Raw genomic sequence first — 22,985 nt, forward strand, 5'->3', positions numbered from 1 at the left:
TTTCATAACATTGGCGTTATGACGGTTTCAGGTATATAATAATACAATTAAAGCCATAATTTACGCTCGCATTGGTAAGTGAAATTTCGAGAAAGTTTACCCAACACTTTGTATAGTTGTATTATTACACATTTGCGTGCAAGGCTCGATCATTCCTCTGTGAAATCCAACATTTTAAACAAGTACGAATCATGGTTCATCGTGTTGGTATTCCGTAATGAAAAACGCTCGTAAATGCATGGATGTATTTTCAAAGAATCACGGTTTTACCTGTTCACGAAGTTTTCCATTCGCAGAATATAAACACGATATTAACGTCCATTGCAAATTTGATATTCATGGACCACCACGCCCGAGATTCGCGATGTTCGAATAAATATCAGTTAAAAGGTCCGGCGTGGAGGGTATTAACCAAGCCGTAAATTCGTTCGACACCCTGATGAAATATTGACTTTGTGTATATGCCTGAAAATTTGCTGAAATATCAGCCTATAGCCAGTTACCGCCGTTTTTTCTTAAAAAAAAAGGGTATAATATATAGGTTTGAGTGATAAGACAGAGGTACTTTCCAATGAACGTAAACGAATTCATCAATTCTCGAAATTATGCGGAATTTTATTTCCATGGTTTGTGTTAAAAAAAAAAAAATTTCGAAAAACTGCCTTCGCACTAAACGACCCCCTTAAAATTATTCAGCGTTCACCGCAAGATCCACAACTATTGCCATGATTTCGAACGCTTGTCGAACTATTTTTTCAGCGCTGTATCATGTGATTTCAAGTGATTCGCAACAATTTCCAGTGCTTTCAATCGGCTCGATCACTTCCTCTTTTGTTCAAACAATATGCAAGTCTTTTAACATCGTTCGACTTACGACTTGATTCCCATAACTCTGAAACCGATTACGACTCTCTGGTGAGTGAACGACCCATCAGGATTGTACCAGGAAAATTCAGCATGTGCGTGTTTCCGTGGTGGGGAATTGGGATCGGGAAGCCACACAGCCTGCATAACACGCTTAGCAGAGTGGAACTGGAAGTGGGCATCGAGAGTCCCCGTATGGCTTTGCCTCCGTTTTATTTTCCAGTTTTTAACCACCGCATGAGCGGAGCGGATCAGTCGAGGCTGTTAGTTTATTTTCCGCCTTGCAGATTGAGGCGGATTATTAGAAAATTAATCTATACTGTGGATAGCATTCCACATTCATCTTCCTCTCACCTTTTCCACGACAGTGGCAAATTAATCTCTGCAAAATACTTATAATAATGGTTTCATTCGACGAGTGAACAGTGGGCTCTTGCATTCAAGCGCAAATGACAAAGTGTTATTATACATATAGATCGCGATCTTTTCAGATCAACGAAGTTGAATGTTCAATTGAAATTATCTGCTCCGCGTCCGGATATATTCATACAATTCACAATATCGATACGAGTATGTGTGCTGCGAAAACATCGACACGAGTAACGTGTTACACGTCATTTTATTTTTTATTTCGTTTTACTTTTTCTTCAGCTGAACCGGGAAGTCCGGTGATTCTCACGGTTTTCAGAATTTCTCGATAGTCAAATTTCGCGAGGCAAAAAATTCTTACAGTGTCCCGATTTTTGTGTATAGTGATTAACGAGTGCATGTATAATTTTACATTCGGAATGTCTATTTTACTCACCGAATTAAGTGAGATAGCGAATTGCGCTTGAAGAACTGATTAATTGTATAAATTTTACGAGACCAGTTATTGTGATCCCGTTGAACAATATTAAACACGACGATGAATCACGCGCTAAAAATGTATTTACAAGGTGGAATATGAATCGATGAATGAGGAAATTTCTGAGAAAGACTTTGGACAACATGCACACACTCGATACCCTGTATTTGTGGATTTACTCTAGATCACCGTCGATCACGCCTTAAATTTGATGGACCATAATTTCTTACTTGATTTCGAGTGATTCAGTGTGTTCAGGATGTGGTACCGCCAAGAAAAAAAATCGGTGTTTTATATCGATTCGGATTATGACTCATTCAGCGCCTCCGACAACGTGGTAGGATTTTTTCTCTCTAAACATCCTTATTTCCCTCTTGATCGTTTCATTTGTTTCTGAAAAAAGAAAATAGTTACTTTGTTTGTTATAACTTTAGTAAAAATTCAAGTAACCATTTGAAATTGGGCAAAGTTATAGCTTATAAGGAATGATACAGGAACAAACCCTAAAAATATCAAATATTTATAAGAATTATTTATTTATAGATAAGTTTATTGAAAATGATTTTTTTTTTTAAATCTAAAATTCGAGAGGAAATTTCGGAATTTTCACGATTTGTTCCTATATCATTACAAGCAACGACTGTGCCCAGTTTCATATCGTGACTTGAATTTTTACTGACGTTGTAAAAAAAAAAAAAAACAATAATTACATTCTATTCAAAATTCCAATTACTCGGTGACACGAGTTAAAATTATACGAGCGCCTTTAAACCTGACGCACATTTTTTTACAAACCTTGTTTGTGTTTGCACGAAGGGAGCGAAAAAATTTGATTCAAGCCAAAATCATGGCCACCCTAATATATGTACATACATGCATGTCAATCACCGACCATGTGACAAAGTGAGTGAACGGCGTTATAATTTTCTCGCACAACGTCGTTGAAGCCTCAAGATACCTACGTGAAAACCGAAGGCAGAAAAACCGTTAATACAAGCCTAAATATACGTTTTTTTTATATATCGTCTGAACAATGTTAGGCAAAGGTTGAATGTATTACATTTTTCATAGGTATACAATAACTCGCTGCTCTGTCTAGGCAGGTCTTAATAATTGTTCTTGTCACTGTTTGCGTCTTCAAACGACTCACAAAGCTCATTCACATCTCCAAGTTGATAGAATAAGAATGGCTCAATAATTCGATCACTACATTGGTATGCAGCAAATGTATATTATAAGTGTAACAACATACCGAGTTCCATTAGCTCTGCTTTTGCTCCGAAGTAGTTAAAACGAAACCCTTTATCACGCAGAAGAAAAATTTCGTCGACATTTCGCATTGCTCAAGAGGCAATTCCATTTTCCATCGCCTCTGGTTGTACGTATAACGTATATTCTATGTACATACATGCGTAATAAAAGACGCGGGCAAAGGATACGGCCGGTGTAATTGACCTAACAATAGAGCTCGGAACTTTCAAGAATATAATTCACAGTTAGCCCGCCACGGCGGTAATTTCGAAACTATTTGTATACGGTTTTAATGGAATGAGAATAATCTCGGCTACAGTGCTGTATACATATATATTGTACGGCATTATACCCGTGAGTTTATATATTTTAATTATTATTGCATACATATGAATTGCATTAGCGATATGGACCTCAAAACCTCGCGGCGAACAGTTATTCTCCCCGTCTATGCTAAAGTGTGTATTACCATCCTGACAATGTTATACGGATTTCCTGTTGGCGTAAATTTAAACGAGAGATGTTCAGCCACTTCCGTAATACGCCTAAAGTAATTTGCTTATCGCTACCGGAGCGCCTCGTAATTGACTGTCCTCCATCTACGTCATCCCACCAAAAAGAAAACACGATCTTGTGATAACAGGCTCACACGAGCACACCTTGAAATAAATATTACTCGATCTATGGTTCCTTTAAATAACATCGTTTTTATCTATCTACACTGTTAGAAAAATTTAACTGAACATAATGTCCCAGCAGGTCCGATTTATATCTGTGTTATTTGTTATATTTCTGTTAGTGAATACGACACAAATTTTTTCATTTTTACCATTGAGGTTATCATATCAACACTTAAATTATGGTTTTTATTTCTGTGTTGGTACTTAATAATACATTAAAAAATGGTTAAATCGTAAAAAAACGTAAAAAAATTTAGTGGACCTGCTGAGATATTTTTTCTGAGCTCACCTCATTTTTTAAACAAGATCGGAACATTTGTCGAAGGGATCAGCCTTACTTCTTTCGTGATTTTTGTAGCCGAAAATTTTTCGTCTCGGAATCGACTTTAATGACCATCTCTAGAGTAATTCGACCCCCAGGAACTCAGAAAACACATGAAAAACAGCGTCGGACCAACAGCAGAGAAACGACGATGAAAATCTCCAGTTTTTCGGCTCTAACTTTTGATGCGTTGCTCGCAGCGTATTGGGACTGCGCTGAATCGATTTCTCTTGTAAAATTACGTCAGAATAGTGCCCTAAAGAATTTATTGCAGCACTTTTGAAATTCGTCGAAATTTTCGCCAAAAATCCAAAGGGGTAATCGGTCTTTGGGTAACACAATCATCTTTATTAATCCTTGTAGCCAAATGGCTGTAGCAGGATGGCTGTCTGTCTGTCTATCTGTCTATCCGTCATAGGTCAAAGCACTGGAAAACTGGCAGACTGTGACATTTCGATATGAAAAATCCCTGAAAAATCTCTGTCTCGATTGAATATCGTCGATATGTAATTGGTCACCAAAGCACGTGGCTCGGCTCGTGCGATTTATACAAAACGCGGTGGAAGTACCCTGGAGAGATTAAACGAACAACGCCTGCCACGATGAGTCAATGAAACTCTCTTTGTACCCAATGCTGCTCACCCACCATTGAACCATTCGAACAATGGCTTGTAACTAGCCGGAGATGCACCGACGGCCAGAAACCCAAACGGAATACAATGCGTGTCATAATCAGGGAGACACGTGCATCGGTTGTTCCTGTTGTATCAGGTGCCCGGAAGGCGCCAGCAGATGACTGACTTCGAGTCTTCGACCTGCCCGAAGTCAACGGTCAGGATTCTTAACACCCGATCAATTGCACTGACACTTTTTGTATCCTCCAGATCGTAATTAGAAGATGCAGAAAGTTGGGGTGTAAATAATCGGAAGATGTGAAGTACTGTTGAAAGATAACTTTTGAGGGTGATTCGAGAATTGAACATCAGACAACATTATCAGATAGATTGACACAAAATTGCAGTTTGCAAAGGTCTACATTTCGATTTGAAGGGACAAGACTTGTTCGCACAGCTGTTTGTTCTTTTTCAATAACTCTTATTGATTTTCGGCCGCTTTCATGGTTCCCGGTTATAATTCACTGCAGTTTTTCCCGCACCCTGTGTGCAGTTCGATAGCACGCGCCGTAACAATTACGACTTCCTTTCCAGCGGTGCGAGGGGGAAGTAATAATTATTATTTCACTGCATACCACATCACCTTTCCCCACCGGATGCTACGTGTTTGATTTGTCTGGCAAGCACCTGTCTCGGCACCATGGTATGAAGTTCTGAATCCAGTGATAGTTTATTTCAGGAAGTTTCGTTTCAGCGTTGCATGAAACATTGCATACCTAGATATTTGTGGAACGTATTTCATTCGCGTATAGTAATATTTGAAAGCATCGGCAAAACAAACTTTCGCAGATGCAGGTTGAAAAATTTTATGCAATCGATTCTCTTTGTAGGATGATGTTTTATTTGTAGATAGTAATCGGTCTCATTCTACGAACCTTAGCTCAGTTTCCGTCGAGATTTACAACTGCACTTATGAATTTTATTCGTATTTATAATATAAATGAGAAAATCTATTCACCGAGGCCATTCGTCGTCGGTTTTGCGACGTACAGTTATTACAGATTTGATTATGTTGCACGCGAAAAACGACGAGAATCCACCAGCTGCTTTTATGAAAAGAGGACAAGATGGCGAAGGAATTATCTTCCACATGTCTTATACACTTGATAAAATCAGTTGGTCAATTTTACAATGTGAGAAGAGCAGTCTGGAAGCGGTTAACCGCTCAAAGATGGATGTTGAAAATACACATGAGAGTGCTTGTAATTGCCGGTGGATCGCCGATTGTTAATCTCGTAAGACATTTGAGATAATTATTGGGCTTTAATTGCGGAAGGCCGGAGGGGTATCAATCAGTTTTCCATAAATCACGAACGAGACTCGGGTACAATTATTACGGGAGCTCGGACGTTACTTCTCGTTGGATCTTAAGCGAAAAATGATCTTTTTGCGCTGCTGCTGCTGCGTGAATTCAAGGTAAAAATTCAGTTGATAAGCTCGACGAGAAGCGCCGTTGACACTTTTTTACGATCACATGCTCCAAGCTTTCCTAACGACATAAAATTCCTGCAGGACGAAAAGTTACGACCATGCAGCCTTGACGTTCACGCTGTTATTGCATAGCATGTAGTCCACTTCCGTCAACCATATACGTGTGACCGGGATCAGAGAGCACTCGTTTATGTGAGCCAGAGTTTTATAGTCACATATTCAACGTGGTGGTTGTTCTCTATCTGCCCGCATTTTCCATACAAGTATTTCAAGGATACGTCGTGCAGCCTTGATCAGCGCCTTAAATATGACATTGTATACCACGCTGTGTATATGTAAGGGTATACACCATAGAATGCATCCGTATCAACGTCATTCGAATTCGGATATGTGGACAAGTTTTCACGCACATGAAACTCGATTTCGACACTCCGCGTCGAGTAGAAATTGAGGCTGGGAAATAGTTGCCCGTATCGTGATCCAAAAGATAACGTGTGGAAAAATTAGCCTGTTGCTAAACAGAGTTGCTTCAAGTTAGCCTTGGCTTTATTCCTGTTGTTTAAGGCGAGCGATGGATGTATAAGCATAACTCAGCGATGTGGGGCAGTTCGATAAGGTCTGATTTCTATTACCTCATCTTTGTCCTCGCGATGTTATAGCGCTGGCGGAATACTAATCACTTCGTTCCTCCTCAGCAAGGCTCAATTGTACAACTGACACCCTCGAATGAATACAAGTATATACCTATAGAGTCACACAAGTTTTGCGATCATTAATTGGCCTTGCCCAGAAGGCAGTCGAGCCAATCGGAGAGGCTGGTGAAATTGATTATCAGTCAGCCGAGGGTCTGTAACACGCTTTTATAACATCTTTCCCTCCTCGAAGGTTTTGTCGAAAGCTTTTCTCGCTCCCTACCGTCATGCGTCAACCGAAGTTTATTTTATTTCTACCTTATGTATTATATATGTACAATATAAAAAGTACAACGCTTGTTAAATTTTTCAATTAACATTTCCAATCGTTTGAAGATTCTGGTTTCTTTACTTCAATTATTATTACAATTGGGTGGTTATATAAGGTATAGATTGATCGGAATTGTGGGCAGATTGAGACGACAATTTGTTCAGAACCACTTTGATCTGACTTGAGCCTCCGAATTGCATGCATTGTTTAAATTATCTCGCAGCCCCTTCAGCGGATGTTATTATTCCGTCCTTAAATTACTTGATTCTCGACGATCATTTCCTCGGATACCAACATCGCAACACCTGCACTGACGTTACTGGTGAAGAAAAAATAGATATGACATACAACGTCTACAGTTTGCCGTGTTTTCTTATCCGATAATATCGAGGAATACTACCACCTGGCAGAAAAATAAAGGACAAAGAAACACAGGAACAAACGTCGTGCAAACAGATCTGTCGCAAGGCAGTGCACGTCAGTCCTAATGAATCGAAGACGATCTACTGTACGTACACAATACATATATATATATTTGACAAGTGTCGCTTGTTTTTGATCAATGCCGTCAATACTCGGCAATCAATGACGCTCTTACACGATACGTTGCACTTTTCCTGCGCATTCAGCACATCAGAGATCCGCGAGTTCGTGTAGAATAATAATGATAGCGATGATTAAAAATTGCGTATATATTGCCTCGAGCTATAATCCGGTACAGCGACGAGGTGGAGTTGAAGAAGGAATAAAAGAAAACAGGAAAACAAAATTTCTCATTTTTTCCGCAATTAGCGTGTCTTCTCACAAAGTCGTTAATGAGCTGTTTCGCTAATTGCGTTCAAGTATATACAAGCATATATTTATAATCAACCATGTTTGCGACAGCGCGTCTTATTTCCAAACGCGAAATTTGTCCGTCGTTTAATTACCTGGAAATCGATCAGCTTGATATTAGTAATCATTTTTTTTTCACACCAATTTTTGTTACGTTGTCTCGACAACGTTAATGATGATAAAACAGGAAGAAACTTCTCCAAGTCACTCGTGAGGTACATTTGCAATGCTTCTGTCAGGAAACCTCGTATATTCTCTGGCACATTTCTCCGTACAGCGATATTCTATACCGCATGAAAGGAGAAGATTTCACACAAGTATTACGGTATAAACAATATCTAGTTATTCTCTCATCGTCAGTAGCTACAGTGAAAGTGGACGTAAAACCGGCTTTTAAATTGCGGTACTCGCATTAGTTTCACGTAATACTGTCTACGGTATGAGTGTACACGAGTATTGAATTTCCTGGGCGTCAGCTACAGCCGACAAATGAACCTGTGTAATGGAATTATGATTGCATCTCGCTTTTCTTTATTTACACATCTCGATCAGTCTCGTCGCTTTCGTCTGATTTTATGTTTGACACCGTGAACTGTCTACCGGCAATAAAGCTCCAGATATATCGAAATGCGAGCAAAATCCCGTGTCCGGATCAGCCTGAAGAATAGCTATCGATTGGACGAATTATTCCACATCATTTTTAGTGATAATACCGGCAGTGCAATTGGACCAAATGACTTGTGTCTGGACGCATCTGTGATTTCAAATTTACTCGTGATTTGAATCGGCCGACTCAATGTGCTGCTCAATATGTTGTTATTCTGTTACCAGGATTTATTAGGATCATGCGCTTTTAACGGCACGTGGCTTGATTGCCTATTATGAAGGTACACGCGTACGATCTCGTATGATTTCATTATTCCGGCTTTTAGAGTTAGAAATATTAACCCCGTATGAAAGTGTTTTCCGATTTACCATTCGCAAATGGATCATAGCTATTTAAAGTGAGATTATTATACGATTTGCGCAGTTTTATATTAAAATTAATTTTTAATGAAAAGTTGTATCATGCCTGAGTTTCAAATAATTCGATCTAGCACAGTTACCGAAAAAAAGTTCTTCAATAAAATATATAATGGGAGCTAGGTTTACACGTCGATTCACTAATTTCAGTTTCTTTTTTACAGCGATGGAATGAAATAATTTCAAACAGCGGAATATTGAAGCTATTGCGTAAATAATGCACAACATAAAATTCCGTTTCAAAATTTCAATTCATTTTCCGTTTAGTCTCGGGCCTCCTTAAAATATCAATCCAGACGCATTGAGATGATTTTTTCCCTCTATTACAAGGTACAGCAGATTTATGTTATCGAATTGACAATATTTTTCTGTATACATAAGGTACACGTTCGAGTAAATGGAGTGCGAGTGATTTCGTGTTGGCACGCCGCGGGGTTTCCGTACCGGAAGTACAATAGGGTTCGGAAATTGTCCTCAACCTTCACCGATCCCCGAGCCTAGATATAAGGTTGTACACATACCAGATTATATCGCAAGAAATAATATAATTGTTTTAAATTTACGCTTAATCAATGAAAAGAAACTAAAAAAAAAAAAGATAAAAGCAAAAACGACTAAAAACCGGATTACGTCATACCTCGTTATACATTAGACGAGCCTGATAGGAGATCCGAAGGATCAAGACGTGTCAAAGGAATGTTGCCTTCGATTTTCGGTTAATCAATGCTTTATCGGTTGGGTTATTCGAAACGGTAGTTAAACGGGACGAGAAGGTGTTGCGGGTAAGCGGCAACGCCCACGCTGCAGGATCATCGAGATCTTCTCCTCGCGTTTGCTCTCCGCACGACGCGAGGTCTCGGGGTCAGTAGGTCACGATGCTAACGATACACGCATAGCTGTGCTAACCTTACCTGACTTAACCCGCAGCCAATTTACCGCGAGCCCAACGTAACCCAATCCTACCCGGTGGCGTTCCTCTCACTTGGCAGGCCCCAGCAGCATGGTCCACCACTCAACGCCTGGCGAACCTCGATTGGATCATAATCGAGAACGATCGATGGCAAAGCGACAACGTTTTGCGAAGGAGTCTAATTTTTTGGGATTTTTTTTAAACTTGTGAGTGAGCGATGAATTACTACGGACACCGTAACACGAGTTAATGGTTCTCTGGAAAAGGGTGATGAAGGATCTACTTACAGTGGTATTGGACTAACTTCATGTCCACGGCTAGCCTGATACTTCTGTAAGTCCCGTAGTTACGATGTCCAAGTCTAATTACGGAGGTATTACAAAGTTTGTTCATCGCTTCTTCGCTCTTACATGCACCTCTTATGCTAATGGGGAAATGCTAGTGGTTAAGTGTTGCAATCTCTCGACTAGCGCAGAAAGCGCCGCTGGTTTGGTATGGAACTTTGGCGTAACGACAAACTTCGCAAATGCGACTATTTAACTACTTACTAGTACTGCTCGGAAACAGCTATCCCACGCTTCTTGCTAGGATCCTTTGAGGATACTGTCGGAGAGATTTTTTGGTATTTCATGGTCTCAATACAGGTTGTTATAAATCCAGTTAAGTCGGATCACAAGTATGGCAAAGATGGGGCTTAACTTCTTGTGTCTTTGAAGTTCTGTTGTGAGACCACTTCCTGTATCAGCACTGCAGTGTCTGTCTAACTTGTAATGCGAAACGAATTCTTTAACCGTTAACTCGAACATCAGTGTCGAGGCCCATGTGGTTATAATGTGATATATACGAAACAAATTATTAGACGTGTAGGTATAAGTTGTCTGCGTGTACGAGTCCATTCAACGTCTATAAATACAGTTTGCGTATTCTCGAGGCCTGTGTTTATTAGCAACAACGGCCCATCCGAGACCCGGGTTCGAGGAGATGGGGGGCTTGTATGGCAAATCACCCATGCTGTATGGGTTAGATCAAAGAGGAGAAGAGATGAGATGAGAAGAGGCCTGAGCTATTGGCGAACGCTTGAATCTTTCGAAGAGCCTCTCAAGTCACCCACATTCGGTCCAACCTGACCGCATTCCTCTCGACCTCTACAGCCTGGCTTTGATACATTCTGTAAGTCTGTATACACGACGGTCTCCGTCTCTATCGTGATATTTCTCGCTTTATCAGCTCTCTCCTCTCCGTCATGGAGAGGCTGTTGTTCGTTGATTGCATCTTCAAAAATCGCCATCAATTCCAGTAATGCTTCTTCGACGAATGATATTCAAACTGAAAGTAAAACAACACCATTTCAGATACCCCCTAAAATTGGTAGCGATATGAAATTATTAGATCGATACCTATGTGTTTTTCACTAGTCAATCGCTCACCTCACCATTATCAGATGTTCACTGCATTAATACAGTAATCGATGGATTTACGCACATGATTACCAGAGATAAGTCGCATCAAGTTTTAACGCGATTGCCTCGGGCTCTTTGAAATACGATAGTGACTCACACCTGGAGGTTACTCGAGAAAAGCGTATCCACACTTCATTCTACTGGGTGCTTCCTCCAATTATTATACGCGCCGATAATTCGGAGACAACATTCTGTACCTACACAGTTCATTTTCGTTCAACATTCATCAAGGTTTGACAATGTTTGACACCCGGTCACTTAAATACCTTCACCGGTTCAAATGTTAACTTATTTTTCAGTAGTTTTATCTTCAGGCATCCAAATATTTCATTAATGAATGCATTAGGAACGGAAAATTGCATTTACATTCAACTTGACAACGTATTGCTCATGGCACTTGGGAACATATTAGGCAATTAGTGGGATTTGTTCCTGTTTTCGGTATAGTTTATGCTATCAGTGTAAATGAATTGGCAACTCGCTTAGGTGTCAAGCGTTTGAAGACTAGCCGTAAAATCGACACTTTTAAGCGAAAAGTTCCGAAAATATACGAATAAGTTATATGTTCAAACTTATTTGACTTATTCTAGCTGCGGTGGTCCAGAAAACTATATACACAGCATGCTGCATGAATATAGGACATAAAGCGCATATGTATGTATATAGTAGGTATGTGACTCTGTGTCGAAGCGTGTGTAACGTCTGGTTGGAATTTCCTCTCTCTGGGTGATTATTTAACCTCTCTCGCAATGCGATAAAATATAGGTAACAAGCGCTGGAACTGTTTTCAACACAACTTTGTGCGGAAAAGTGACCGTTTCGTTTTTCCAACCTCATTGTACTCCGGTCGTAATTATTGAATTCCCTAACTCCACAGTTAGGGGTTTTGTTAATGGCCCATGTATCAACCCTAACAAACGTGATTGTAAACTTTTGCGAGCGTTTCATTACAGTTTTGTCGTGTTATAGCAGTACTTGTTCAAACGCGGATTTGACACCGTCAACACAAACGTAGTCAGTGGAATTCAAGAAGGAAAAACGTCATATAGACGAATTGAAAAATACTTTTAAGGGTCTCCAGCAATTCTTTAAAAGAATTGCAAACCGAAATTGGCACGGGTAAGATTTTGATGAGATCGCGAGTTCATTTTCGCAACGTTAACTAATTATGCACCATAACGGAAATGCGTCATGTGGTGACTACGGCGTATTTCTCCCTCAATTTAGCACCCTCCATAGATCTTCGAGCAAGCACGGACTAGAACCCCTTCGCCCCGTTTTCGCGTCATTTGCGTTATCCCACATGAAACACGGTACAGAGTATCATGCTAACACATCTCGGACGATTTGGTCCACGTGTTTAGTCGGGTGCAGTTAGGCGGCTTTCGACGGTTCGAATGGAAGGTGGGGGCCAGTACGATTCTCTCCTCCCTACCTGACGAGAGAAAAAGAGAGTCAGAGACGGAGCGAGAGGGGAGAGGAAAAGTGAGAAAGACAAAGCGAGAGAGAGAGAGAGAGAGAGAAGGGGTCCGATCGCTGGACAAACCGGAGTCAGTTTCTGCCAACGACTTCGCGCGGTGCAGTCGCAGCGGATTTTCCTTCGTCTTATATCCTCTGAGCTGTGCACCTGCAACGATTTATCCATTCAGTACGTTTACACGCTCATCTTTGGTCCACCGATCATTATTGATGTGGCCTGATTCACCCGGCGGTATACAAAGACTGCAGGTACCAGTCAGATAGCAGACATACTTCACCGGTTGAAACCTAGATCACTCCGGATAATGCTTGCAGCGTAGAGGTAAGATCCCTTATAAGGGTTCGGATCACTCCTTCGGCTTATCGAACCTCTCTCATTTTCCTTTTACTACCCTTATCGCAGCTCAAAACTTTGCCAAGCTCACCGCTATAAGAGCGCGGAATGCTTCTTTCTTTCTTCACTTTTTTATCAATTCGTTGACAATAGTTGGTTCAGGTATGGGTTCAAAAATCGTAAATGCAATATGGGATTCTGTGAACATTTCTCTGGATAGGTATATGGAAGTCGAAAAACTTATTAATTAGATTCAATCGCAGGAATTCGGTTTAACAATTTCTTCCACGGTCAAACTTATCGATAAGACTGTTTGAAACGTGTCGTATTTCGTGACAACGCCGCGATTACTAGTCACGAATACAATACCACAGAGTTCGTGCTTTCGTAAGACCGGTAACGAGAATTTACAATTCAAATCAAACCATACATGTTCGCTGTTCGTATGAATTGGGAGCCTACCTACTCAGCGATGTTTCTTCCATATGCCAAAAGTTATTCGTTCAACCAATTGGAATAACTTTTATGCGATGATGGAACACCTCTCGCTAAAAATATGCAAACGACAACTGACGGTAGATGAGCACAATTCTTCCTGCAAAGTGTGAGAGCGTATCGTGACTCGTGCCTCGCGAGGATGTAATTTTACATGATATTAACAGTGGGAGTAATTCGAAATGGTTGAGGAATATTGACATTCAGCTGAAGCGCTTTTCACTCGACGGTTTCCGAGATATATCTTCATTTTTACCGGACTTAGCATCTGCCAGCGTTGCAAAAATCTACTGATAATAAAATCTCACTGTCTAGCCTCTTATGCGTGGATTGCGAACAAAGAGAGGGTATAGCGAGAAGTGCAGCAGTCCAGGTGATTCGGTGGGTGAGTGACCCATGCGTGAAGCGAGGAGGTGCATTTTAGGTGTGGCGAAAACAAGTCGCAAAGGTATTTCTTTGAATGTAACGAACCATCTTAGAGTTTTTCGAATAGCAGAAGAGGTCGCATAATTTATACGCGAATGTGGCATGAGGTGACTTGCATAACTGATTCGTGTAGGTACAAGCTCTAGCTGTTATTGGTATGCCACTGCAGCAGTTGTAGTTCCTTTGTGATTGCGAAGTAAACTGCAGAATTGAGTTCTGCAATTTATTCCCCTGTAGTGCCGAATGTGCACGTGGATTACGCAACAAATGTCTGTAAGGTACAAGATTATGTGCTTGTAGGCATGTATACAGTTAGTATAACCGAAACGTTAAGCAATAATTAAATTGTCTTCCTCACGACACGCGCGTTCATGTTTCAACTCTAATTGCACGTAACCTCGGGCACTCGACACACCACTTTACTTTAATAGCTATTTACGCTTTTAGCTACACACGTATTTTCATATCAATCGTTGAATTACCTTTAGTTACCTTGTATGCTTACGATCACAGAAGCATTTCTGACAATGTGATATGTGACTGGATCTGTCGATGGTCTCGTTGTTTCATGGGAACTAGATTCAGGCTCGATTAAACCTGATTTAGATCACTGATGATCAAACTACTTTATTGCTCGTATAGGAAATTGAAGATCCAACCATTCGCTGGAAAGATTCGGATTTATTGTAAGGAATTGCCGTATCGATTGCCTCACGATCTCCTCATTTTCATGCAAGAATGAGTTTTGTCGGTTAAATAGACCCGCGAAATTGCAAATTTTTAAAAATAAAAAGCGAGTCACATTCAAGGCATCCAGATATCATCGATGAATAAATATCGTTATACGTTCTACTTTTTCCTGCAGACGAGCAACTCGATTTCAGTCAGTAATTAGCGTTGATCGTAATGAATTCAGAAGCAAAACGAGCCGGATGGTCAAGTGTAACACGTGAATATAATACGAAAAGAATTCCCAACCAACATCTGGCTGCGTAATTTTACTGCAGCTACCCACGCCACAACGATGTTTGCTTATCGGTCCTGTTAAGCGAATGTATAAATTGTATGTAGGTACAGTCTCCTCGGATTGAGTGCTTCGAGTTTAAGGTTGGGTGCCGGTAAGTCTGTGTCTACCAAGACGAAAATTTCGCCTGGAGGTGAGCGAACAGTTAGACGAAATCGGGTGGTTGAGGTAGGCGGACACCGGAGGCATGGCTGAGGCACTTCTGTATAAGACGCTTGCTATTGCTTACCACTGGCTGAAAACTCTATTCATGCCGTAACGAAAGGTAAAAAAATATCAGGGACAAATTGACGCGTTCGCTGCGTTGAATGGACCAAAATTTTCACAATTTTATATCAGGTGTAAAAACTGAGCAGCATAAAAATCATAAACTTTCTGGATGTTGTGATCGTAGATAGAAATGTTATCGCTGTTGTGGAAAATGTGACAATCATTTTTCAAGCCGTAATCAGGGCATTGTTCATTTCCTTTCATAAAGCACCCTCCGGCCCATAACGCGATTTTAACGCGCGTGTATATCGCCGCAGAAGGCTTGAAAATGGGTTTTTACTGTGGGGTACAGATGCGAAGCAGGCTCTATACGGTTTTCCGTATTTCAAATACGAGATTGTTTTTTAACTGTTTATCTAATTAAGGACGAGGGATCCCGGGAGGTCCTGCGTGAAGTAAGCTGCGGATTAACAAAGCCCTGGATTAATTTAATGCCGTTCCAGGCCTCCCTCGAAATGAGACAACTCAAACAGCTTAGCTAACCGTTACCCATTGTTAATACTTGCCGTGCTGCGTTATGCACGCTTTCTGACCTCGTTAGAAACAATTAAGAACTAACAGACGAGACGGCATGCGGTTTAATTGATGAATAGAGTCGCGAGGAATTGCTCTCTTACGCAGAAGCCGCACGCTTCGAGGTTGAGTTCAACAACTCTCATCCGGTTTTGTAAGCCGCCCAACGCCCCGCACTTTCTGTGCTCGATTCTTGTTGTATACGATCTCGGACCCGAATTAACAGACAGATCCATTTTTATCCTCGTTTTTTCACACGACGAAACCACTTCGTTTTAATACTCGGATCGGATGAGAAAAATTTAACGAAAGACAGAATTTTCTCACGAAAATTATCACTCGTTTCTACGGACAGAATTGGTTTCAATACAAAAGTACTTGTTTAAAATGCAGCACGGTGACGTCTCGCGATGAGTTGATACAACGGATCTAACGCAGTCTCGAGCTCTTTAAAGTATTGCTCAATCAAAGTGAGTGAAGATTTGAGCTCGCGCAACTGCTTCCCGTATGCAAATTTTACATCCCAGCTTATACAAAACACTGACAGCTGACAATATTCTATCGCTAATTTCTTTCGAATCCCTCAGAATTTTCAAAAGGTAAAGATTTTTCAAAGAAGAACCGTTAAGCTCGATACTCAGACATGGGGTGTACCTGCATTGTGCATGAAAAAGACTGATTTTTTCAAATTTGTAAGAACTTCTCAGCCTGTTTTACATTTACGTAAGATACAGCCTGAAGTAAACGATGCACGAAATTAGAATGACAATGGATCGAGTTCAAGCGTCGTAAAGCATGAGAACCAAACCGATGCATGCCTCGGGTAAGACTGACTAAAAGGGCTTGCCGCAATCAAAGGATTAAGTGGCGGACTTGAACTCCAACTGGGTCGTAATGCCGGCAAACAGCAGTAGCGTGGTTACGGAAACGGGCATAAGTTTTCACCATTTCTCCCATACCATATATTCTGGCCTTCAAATTGCTTCCATTTACACCCAATTCGCGCAGAGAAACTCTGAATTTTATTCCTCAAAGTACTTGGAAATATTGTATTCGATTAATTGTATGTCGAGAAACTAAGAAAAGAAGTATACTTACCAGATAGACGGTCATGTATGTAGGAGACTCGAGTCAACACATATATGGGCATTTCGCGGTGTTGAAATCTCGGAAAAATCTTGGCTCAGAGTTGAAAAATGTTCTTCAGTTGCTGTGCATGCATATTCAGACGTCCCAAGCAACCGGTCCTCCCGCAGGAGCTTCCGAGATCCTCCAAGAGTCACCCAGCTCACCACTTATAGCCATACTGCGAGTACCGGGTGATTCAAAGTATGCGGAAGAATCATCGAAAGAAAGACGTTTTGCGATGAAACGTAATGTGGAACTTTCGTCAACTGGTGATTTTTTTTCTCTCTGATACACAAACGAAACAGCTAATTAAATGCTCCGGCAACGTTACGGCGGAGAGAAGTTATATGACAGGCTGGAAAATTTGCAGGATATAATTACTTACCTCAATTATTAGCGATTAGAGTAATTACTGAGTACATACCGTAGAAGCACCTTTGAATCTGGCTTTATCATATCACTTACCTCCACAAATCCAAAGATCACGATCCATTGATCTCTGTTAGTATGGAGATCAGTGCCACAGCCAGAGGTTGAATTAATTCAGTTTTACCACCGGGGTAGTTTTTTAGTCAGAAATGTAACAGAGAAGTTATCGCCGTCCCACTTTACCCTCGATTTTTAATTTATGCTGCGAGAGAATTTCTCGTCAGTTACACTTACCGTCAGCTTACCATCCAGCTTGGATGAAAATTGAAACGAAGGCCTCTCATATCAGTAACGATATATGTATAACGTCACTGGTAACGCGTGCTCCTACAATGTTGGCTAATCAACACTCACCGTGAAGCAAAGCGTTGCGTGATCATCGACTTCTTTATAATGCATGCTCTCTGGATACTGATGCAGGCTGACAAGTTGACAGTTAAGATATGAAAGTGGAATGGATTTTCAAGAAATTACAGTACGCAGTACATTACAGAGAGTATAAAGTGATCGGTGTTTAGACGATCACGGAGCAAGTTTCTAGGCTTCATCAGATATGTAAAGGGGAAAAAAAGACGAAAAAAAAGAGGATGATTCGGTGATGACAGCATACTATCACATCACAATGAGTGAATTTTCATGGTCCATTGGGTCAAAAATTTTCTCCCATATCCATATCTCTCACCGGATGCACTCAGTGCACGACTTGCGGTACCTATTCCATCGAGTATAGCAGCTGAACTCCTGAGATTGTCAATATCGTCAGACAATAGACTGATCGTAAGTTATTCTCGAATCAGTGAATTTCTTCGCTCCGTCAGCTCGATCGATGATATTTACGATATTTTCCGAGGCTTCCGGTCTCACAAAGTAGTGATAAAGAAACTTCCAGCGTTGTGGAAAATGTAACGCGGTATCTGACCATTCTCACAAGTCACCGCATTCGTGTGGTTGTTGATATCCATATACCATGGGAGTGACGGTCATACCTCCAACGTGGGAGACCCCGTCGCGCATTTCAGCGCGATTGCATACGTGACTACGTGTAGATCCATGGATTTGTGGTGGATATCATAAATTGCACAGTCATGTTACACCATTGTTATACCTGTTATACTTACGTGGACGTAATCCAGCATGTATAATCTCTTCTTTGACGTGACACACATCTATTTGCACGAAAGCCTGGTTGCCAGTCACGTACGTACGAACTAGTGTGTTTACAGACGTCACCCAAGAACTGGAACAGTTACCTGCTTCCCACGCATTTATTAAAACGATTTGAGATTCACGGTAGCGCACAATCTTCGAGTATGTATTGCCTCAGATTGTCCTGATAACGTCAAATCCGTCCGATTTCTACGTAAGTCATCGCGTTTACCGGCGCCATCTGGCTATGGCGCATTCTGCGATGGACTCACTATGACCTCTTCGGCACGAAATTCAATTTGCCGAAGCTACCGTTGTCTAAGTGGTTCGACTACGTGCAAAACTTGAATTCAATCGGTAGTTTGGAAGTTAGCTCAACCTGGATTGAAAGTTGACTTACCTCTTTTTTCTCTGTTCCATTTCCTCCTCCTGCGTCTTACATCAGTGTGACCTGGATCTTTGAAAAGAGACACGGCAGAACATCGTAAGCCTTCCTTCGGAAAAGTGCAAGACGAATCGCAACGGGCTACGACAAAGCGAAAAGAAAACATGATCACCGATTTCTCGGTATTCTTTATCTTCTTCATAAACACAAAAAATGTTTGGACGCAGACTGTAATTAAGATAGTTGTAACAATGCTCTAAATGACCAGAAATCGAGTTTCATCATCGAGTCTCCTTTTTCCCGTTTGCTATACGTGGACTTGGAAAAATCGACCAGGGCACCCCCTCGAGGCCTAGTAATCCGGTTATCTTGGACATGACATCTACGCAAATAACTGTCGACCCGCGTTTAGATCTCGTCAAGACTAAACAGTGTAATATCATGACTATCTTCGGCTTGGATTAACCAAAGCCAAGCTGTGGATACGGCCGGAAGATGATAGCTGGGAAAACGATCAGGGTGGACAAGTTTTGCGAAACCGAAGCGCAAGTTGCGCAATTTCCTCGATTCCCTCTCTTCCTTCGTATCGGCCAAAGGTGCGCGGTGTCCGTACAATGTTTGAGCTGCGACGGCGGACCGTCGCGATTCGCGCATACGTCCTACCGGCTCATCTACCAGGCAAACAGCACCCGACAAGAGCGGAAGGTCTCGAGTGCTCCTCTTATATACACCGTCACGACGACGAATGTCGTCCCTGAACTCAATACTCTTCATGTTCTCTTTGTCGAGTATGTATATTTATTCGTAACTCCGAGCTCTGGGAGCCGGACGGCTCCACCGTGTTTCGAAGTCGGCCTATTCTCGACGAGGAGCTTATCCTGAAGGTAGGACTGCGCCAGGAGTTACGGATTTCAGTGCAACACGTCGAGCGTTGAAAATGGTCCGCGGAACAAAGAAGCCTCAGCAATCATCGTGACGTTCGATGTTTCAACCTCTCATGCGTTTGACTATCTACTTTTTTTCACTACCATCAAACTGTTACGTTAGGATACGACTTTCGCTCAAGTATTAGGCTCAGAATTTCACTTGAAGATTAAAAAATCTGGCATTTTGGTACTTCCGCAATCCACCGTTTCGAACAGTACGTATATCACGTCTAGAAGAAATTCGAAAGTGCATGTGTGTAACGTATGACGAACTAGCTTACACGTGCTGAAATGATTCTAGAATCTTGAAAGATCGTGTCCAAAACAGCATAACTCGCTACTCAGCGATGGTAACGGAGATGATCAGGTTTGAGGTAACACTATCGAGTGAGTAAAGGTAACATCTAAACCCCAGCGGTAGACGATCGGGCGCTTAACGGCTACTAGCTTCGTCCGGAGCCTCATAATTCTGGTTTCTTACTGCGAGCCTGTTCGTCCCTTAACAACTCCCGCACATCGTGCCTTTGTTGGGGTTCTTGGCTTGCGTCTGGGATTACATTCGACACAGCTGCGGGAGATGTGAATCCAAAGTTAAGGTAATCGGTGCTGCATGGAGTCAGTACCTGGCTACTGTCGTTATCGAGTTACCCTCCTCCACTCACGCCATGTCGCAATAATATTGATAGTCAGCAGAATCCGCGTTGACCGCGTGGTAGGTTTATATCGGCGTACTATAAAATGAAGAAGAACTCTCTATCCAGCATGAGTGAATAGTCTTCCTTGCACATTTCGAATGTTTGTCGTTGAGTCAACTGTCTCCGATACTATGCAGGTCCGAAAAAGAATCTGGGGCACTAGATAATGAGGTGCAAGTGGAGATACCACGCTGATAACGATGCAAACGGGCTGATCGGACTCTGGACTATCTGGCGCAACGATTGCATCGTGATAATTAGACCAGTCGTCGAAAACAACGATTTCTTGGGTGATCCATTCTTCGGAACTCTTCTCTCTCGTTATTCCAATAAATGTGTAAACGCATGTGTCCAGTAAATAATATAGCCCAGGGCAGATTAAATTGCACCATCATTGCGTGATGCATTGAAAATGGTGTTAACTAGGTCCGCTTTCACAGTAGGTTTAAGACTGTTTAGCAATATGACTAGTTTTCTATATTCTTGAAATCAACTTTTCATCATGTTCCGTGACGGCTCGTCTGGCTTGATTTTTACACAATTTTAATCTGAACCGAGGATAAAATTCGAGTATAAATCGATCGTCATAATTTAAGCTGACGATGTAATCGCGGGGATTATATCAGGTTGTATTTGCATAAAACTACGCTACTGCAGTTAGCTACTAGGATCCGCCGAAGAAATCGGAGATAATAAACCGCATAAGTAACTTCGCGAGTTCACTAAACCACCGAACACGTAATGAACTTTCGCAACTCATCAATTAATTATTATTACCTCACGTTTTCTTGGATTACGTGTACAGTATGTAATATGTATGACTGCAACCGATTTTTTGGTGAATATATGCATTTATCTAAACGTAACGGAATAACGATTAACATCAAGTAATAGCTCCGAGACTGTGGAAGCGCACTTGTTTATCATTAATTATCGTAGATGATAGATCTCTACCGTACATGTCGTTAGCTTGTTTATCGTGAATTCTAGAAAATAAGGATTCAAAGATTACTTGAACACTTACTTACTTACACTTTGACATTAATTTTCGGTATAACTTGAAGAATAATTTTTTTCACAAAATCGTGTTCTCAACGGTTCAAATTTTTTCTGTACAATCTGCCACGAGTAGTAGAAAACTTAATTTGTATCCTGCCAATTTATTAATCTAATTTACGAATATAAATTGGCTTGGGATTTACGTGGGATTCTGTGCTCTTTGAAGCTTTATCATGATACAGCGATGGTATTGACCTAATGTTTATACAGTTCACGCGACTTTAGTAACTTTGCAAAAATACCGGACGGAAATTGTTCGTAGTATTTAATCGATCAGAACAGCTTTGAGTTTCTTATTAAAACTTGTGTAACGAGTGACTCGCACTGAATTATCTCTTACTTTATTTTTTATCTTATTGTTCAAGAGTTGCGTACGAGTATATGATTTTACCGCCTCCGTTTTAAAGATGATATCATCGTTTAACGATGATTGTATGCGATATTTGCGACGGTTTTTTTATTTTACAAGATTTAAATCGCTCTATGTAAACTTTTAAATCACAATCCAATTAATTGTGTCTTGTATGTCCAACATGATTTTCATCTGGTGGTTGCTCTTCTTAAAATAGATTTTATGAATTGATGAACGATCACAAGTTTTGTATACTTTAATGTTGTAACACGTGTAGGTATGAACCGAACAGCTTCTTTATAACACTTCAACTCTTTTTGCATCTGTTATTTTTATAGCACGATATAAATAATGTGGCTACAATTGTAGTTGTGTAATTTATGAATATACAGATCGTTTTTACCGTTGATATAACTGTTATTCTATACGCATAATGCCGCTGATTAACTTGTAGGTATTGTAGCGTGCGTGCGAAAAGCATTAGAACGAGAATAGAAGATAAATAAGAGTATTCAGCACGCGATAAAGCCTCCCGAGTGTGAAAACGTTTTATGTTTATCTCAATATATTCAAATTTGATTTCATTCATAACTACCAATGCGAAAAATTTTCAGAAATTACGAAAATAAATTTGATTTTTAGATTTTTTTATCTTCACTATTCGTATGATTGTAGAAAAATTATTATAATCCCCTGTGAGGATTTTCATATTTAGCGATAATTTGATTGTATTATGTGCCAGACGAGGTGTGACATGATCAGGTAATTGCAGCACGCTTGATCAATTTGTATTTGAGTAGCTCCTCAGCTGGCGTGTTAAGGCGCTTTCTACGCCCGTAATTGAACAGTTATCACCTAAACCGGAAAGTTATCTTAACGCGTCCCCAGTAAGGAAATATGCATCTACTGCTGTAGACCGTCGCAAGCGTTAATGAATCAACAAATATCAATTCACGTCAACGTACCGGTTGGTCGTTTGAGTAATAGAATTACCATGAATTACCTCACCTCAAACATTATCGCCTCGCTTGATCTCCAGCGGAAGCAGAACTTGAGAGAATCGTT

At 40.8% G+C, this 22,985-nt stretch overlaps 1 protein-coding gene across 2 annotated transcripts in view; it reads left to right on the forward strand.

Moving 5' to 3' along the window:
- Positions 1–1,884: 1,884 nt before the first annotated feature.
- The window catches only part of LOC124407756, a 43,851-nt gene continuing 22,750 nt past the window's right edge, over positions 1,885–22,985 (forward strand). Inside the window, exon 1 of one of the 2 annotated variants that reach the window (XM_046884237.1) lies at positions 1,885–2,048. In XM_046884237.1, the coding sequence (XP_046740193.1) occupies positions 1,971–2,048 (78 nt within the window). In that variant the 5' untranslated portion in view covers positions 1,885–1,970. Of the gene's footprint in view, positions 2,049–12,830; positions 13,061–22,985 lie in introns of those variants that run through there. The other variant, XM_046884242.1, reaches the window with a different exon arrangement.

This window comes from Diprion similis, chromosome 6 (genome assembly GCF_021155765.1).
Source record: "Diprion similis isolate iyDipSimi1 chromosome 6, iyDipSimi1.1, whole genome shotgun sequence".
Lineage (NCBI taxonomy): Eukaryota > Metazoa > Arthropoda > Insecta > Hymenoptera > Diprionidae > Diprion > Diprion similis.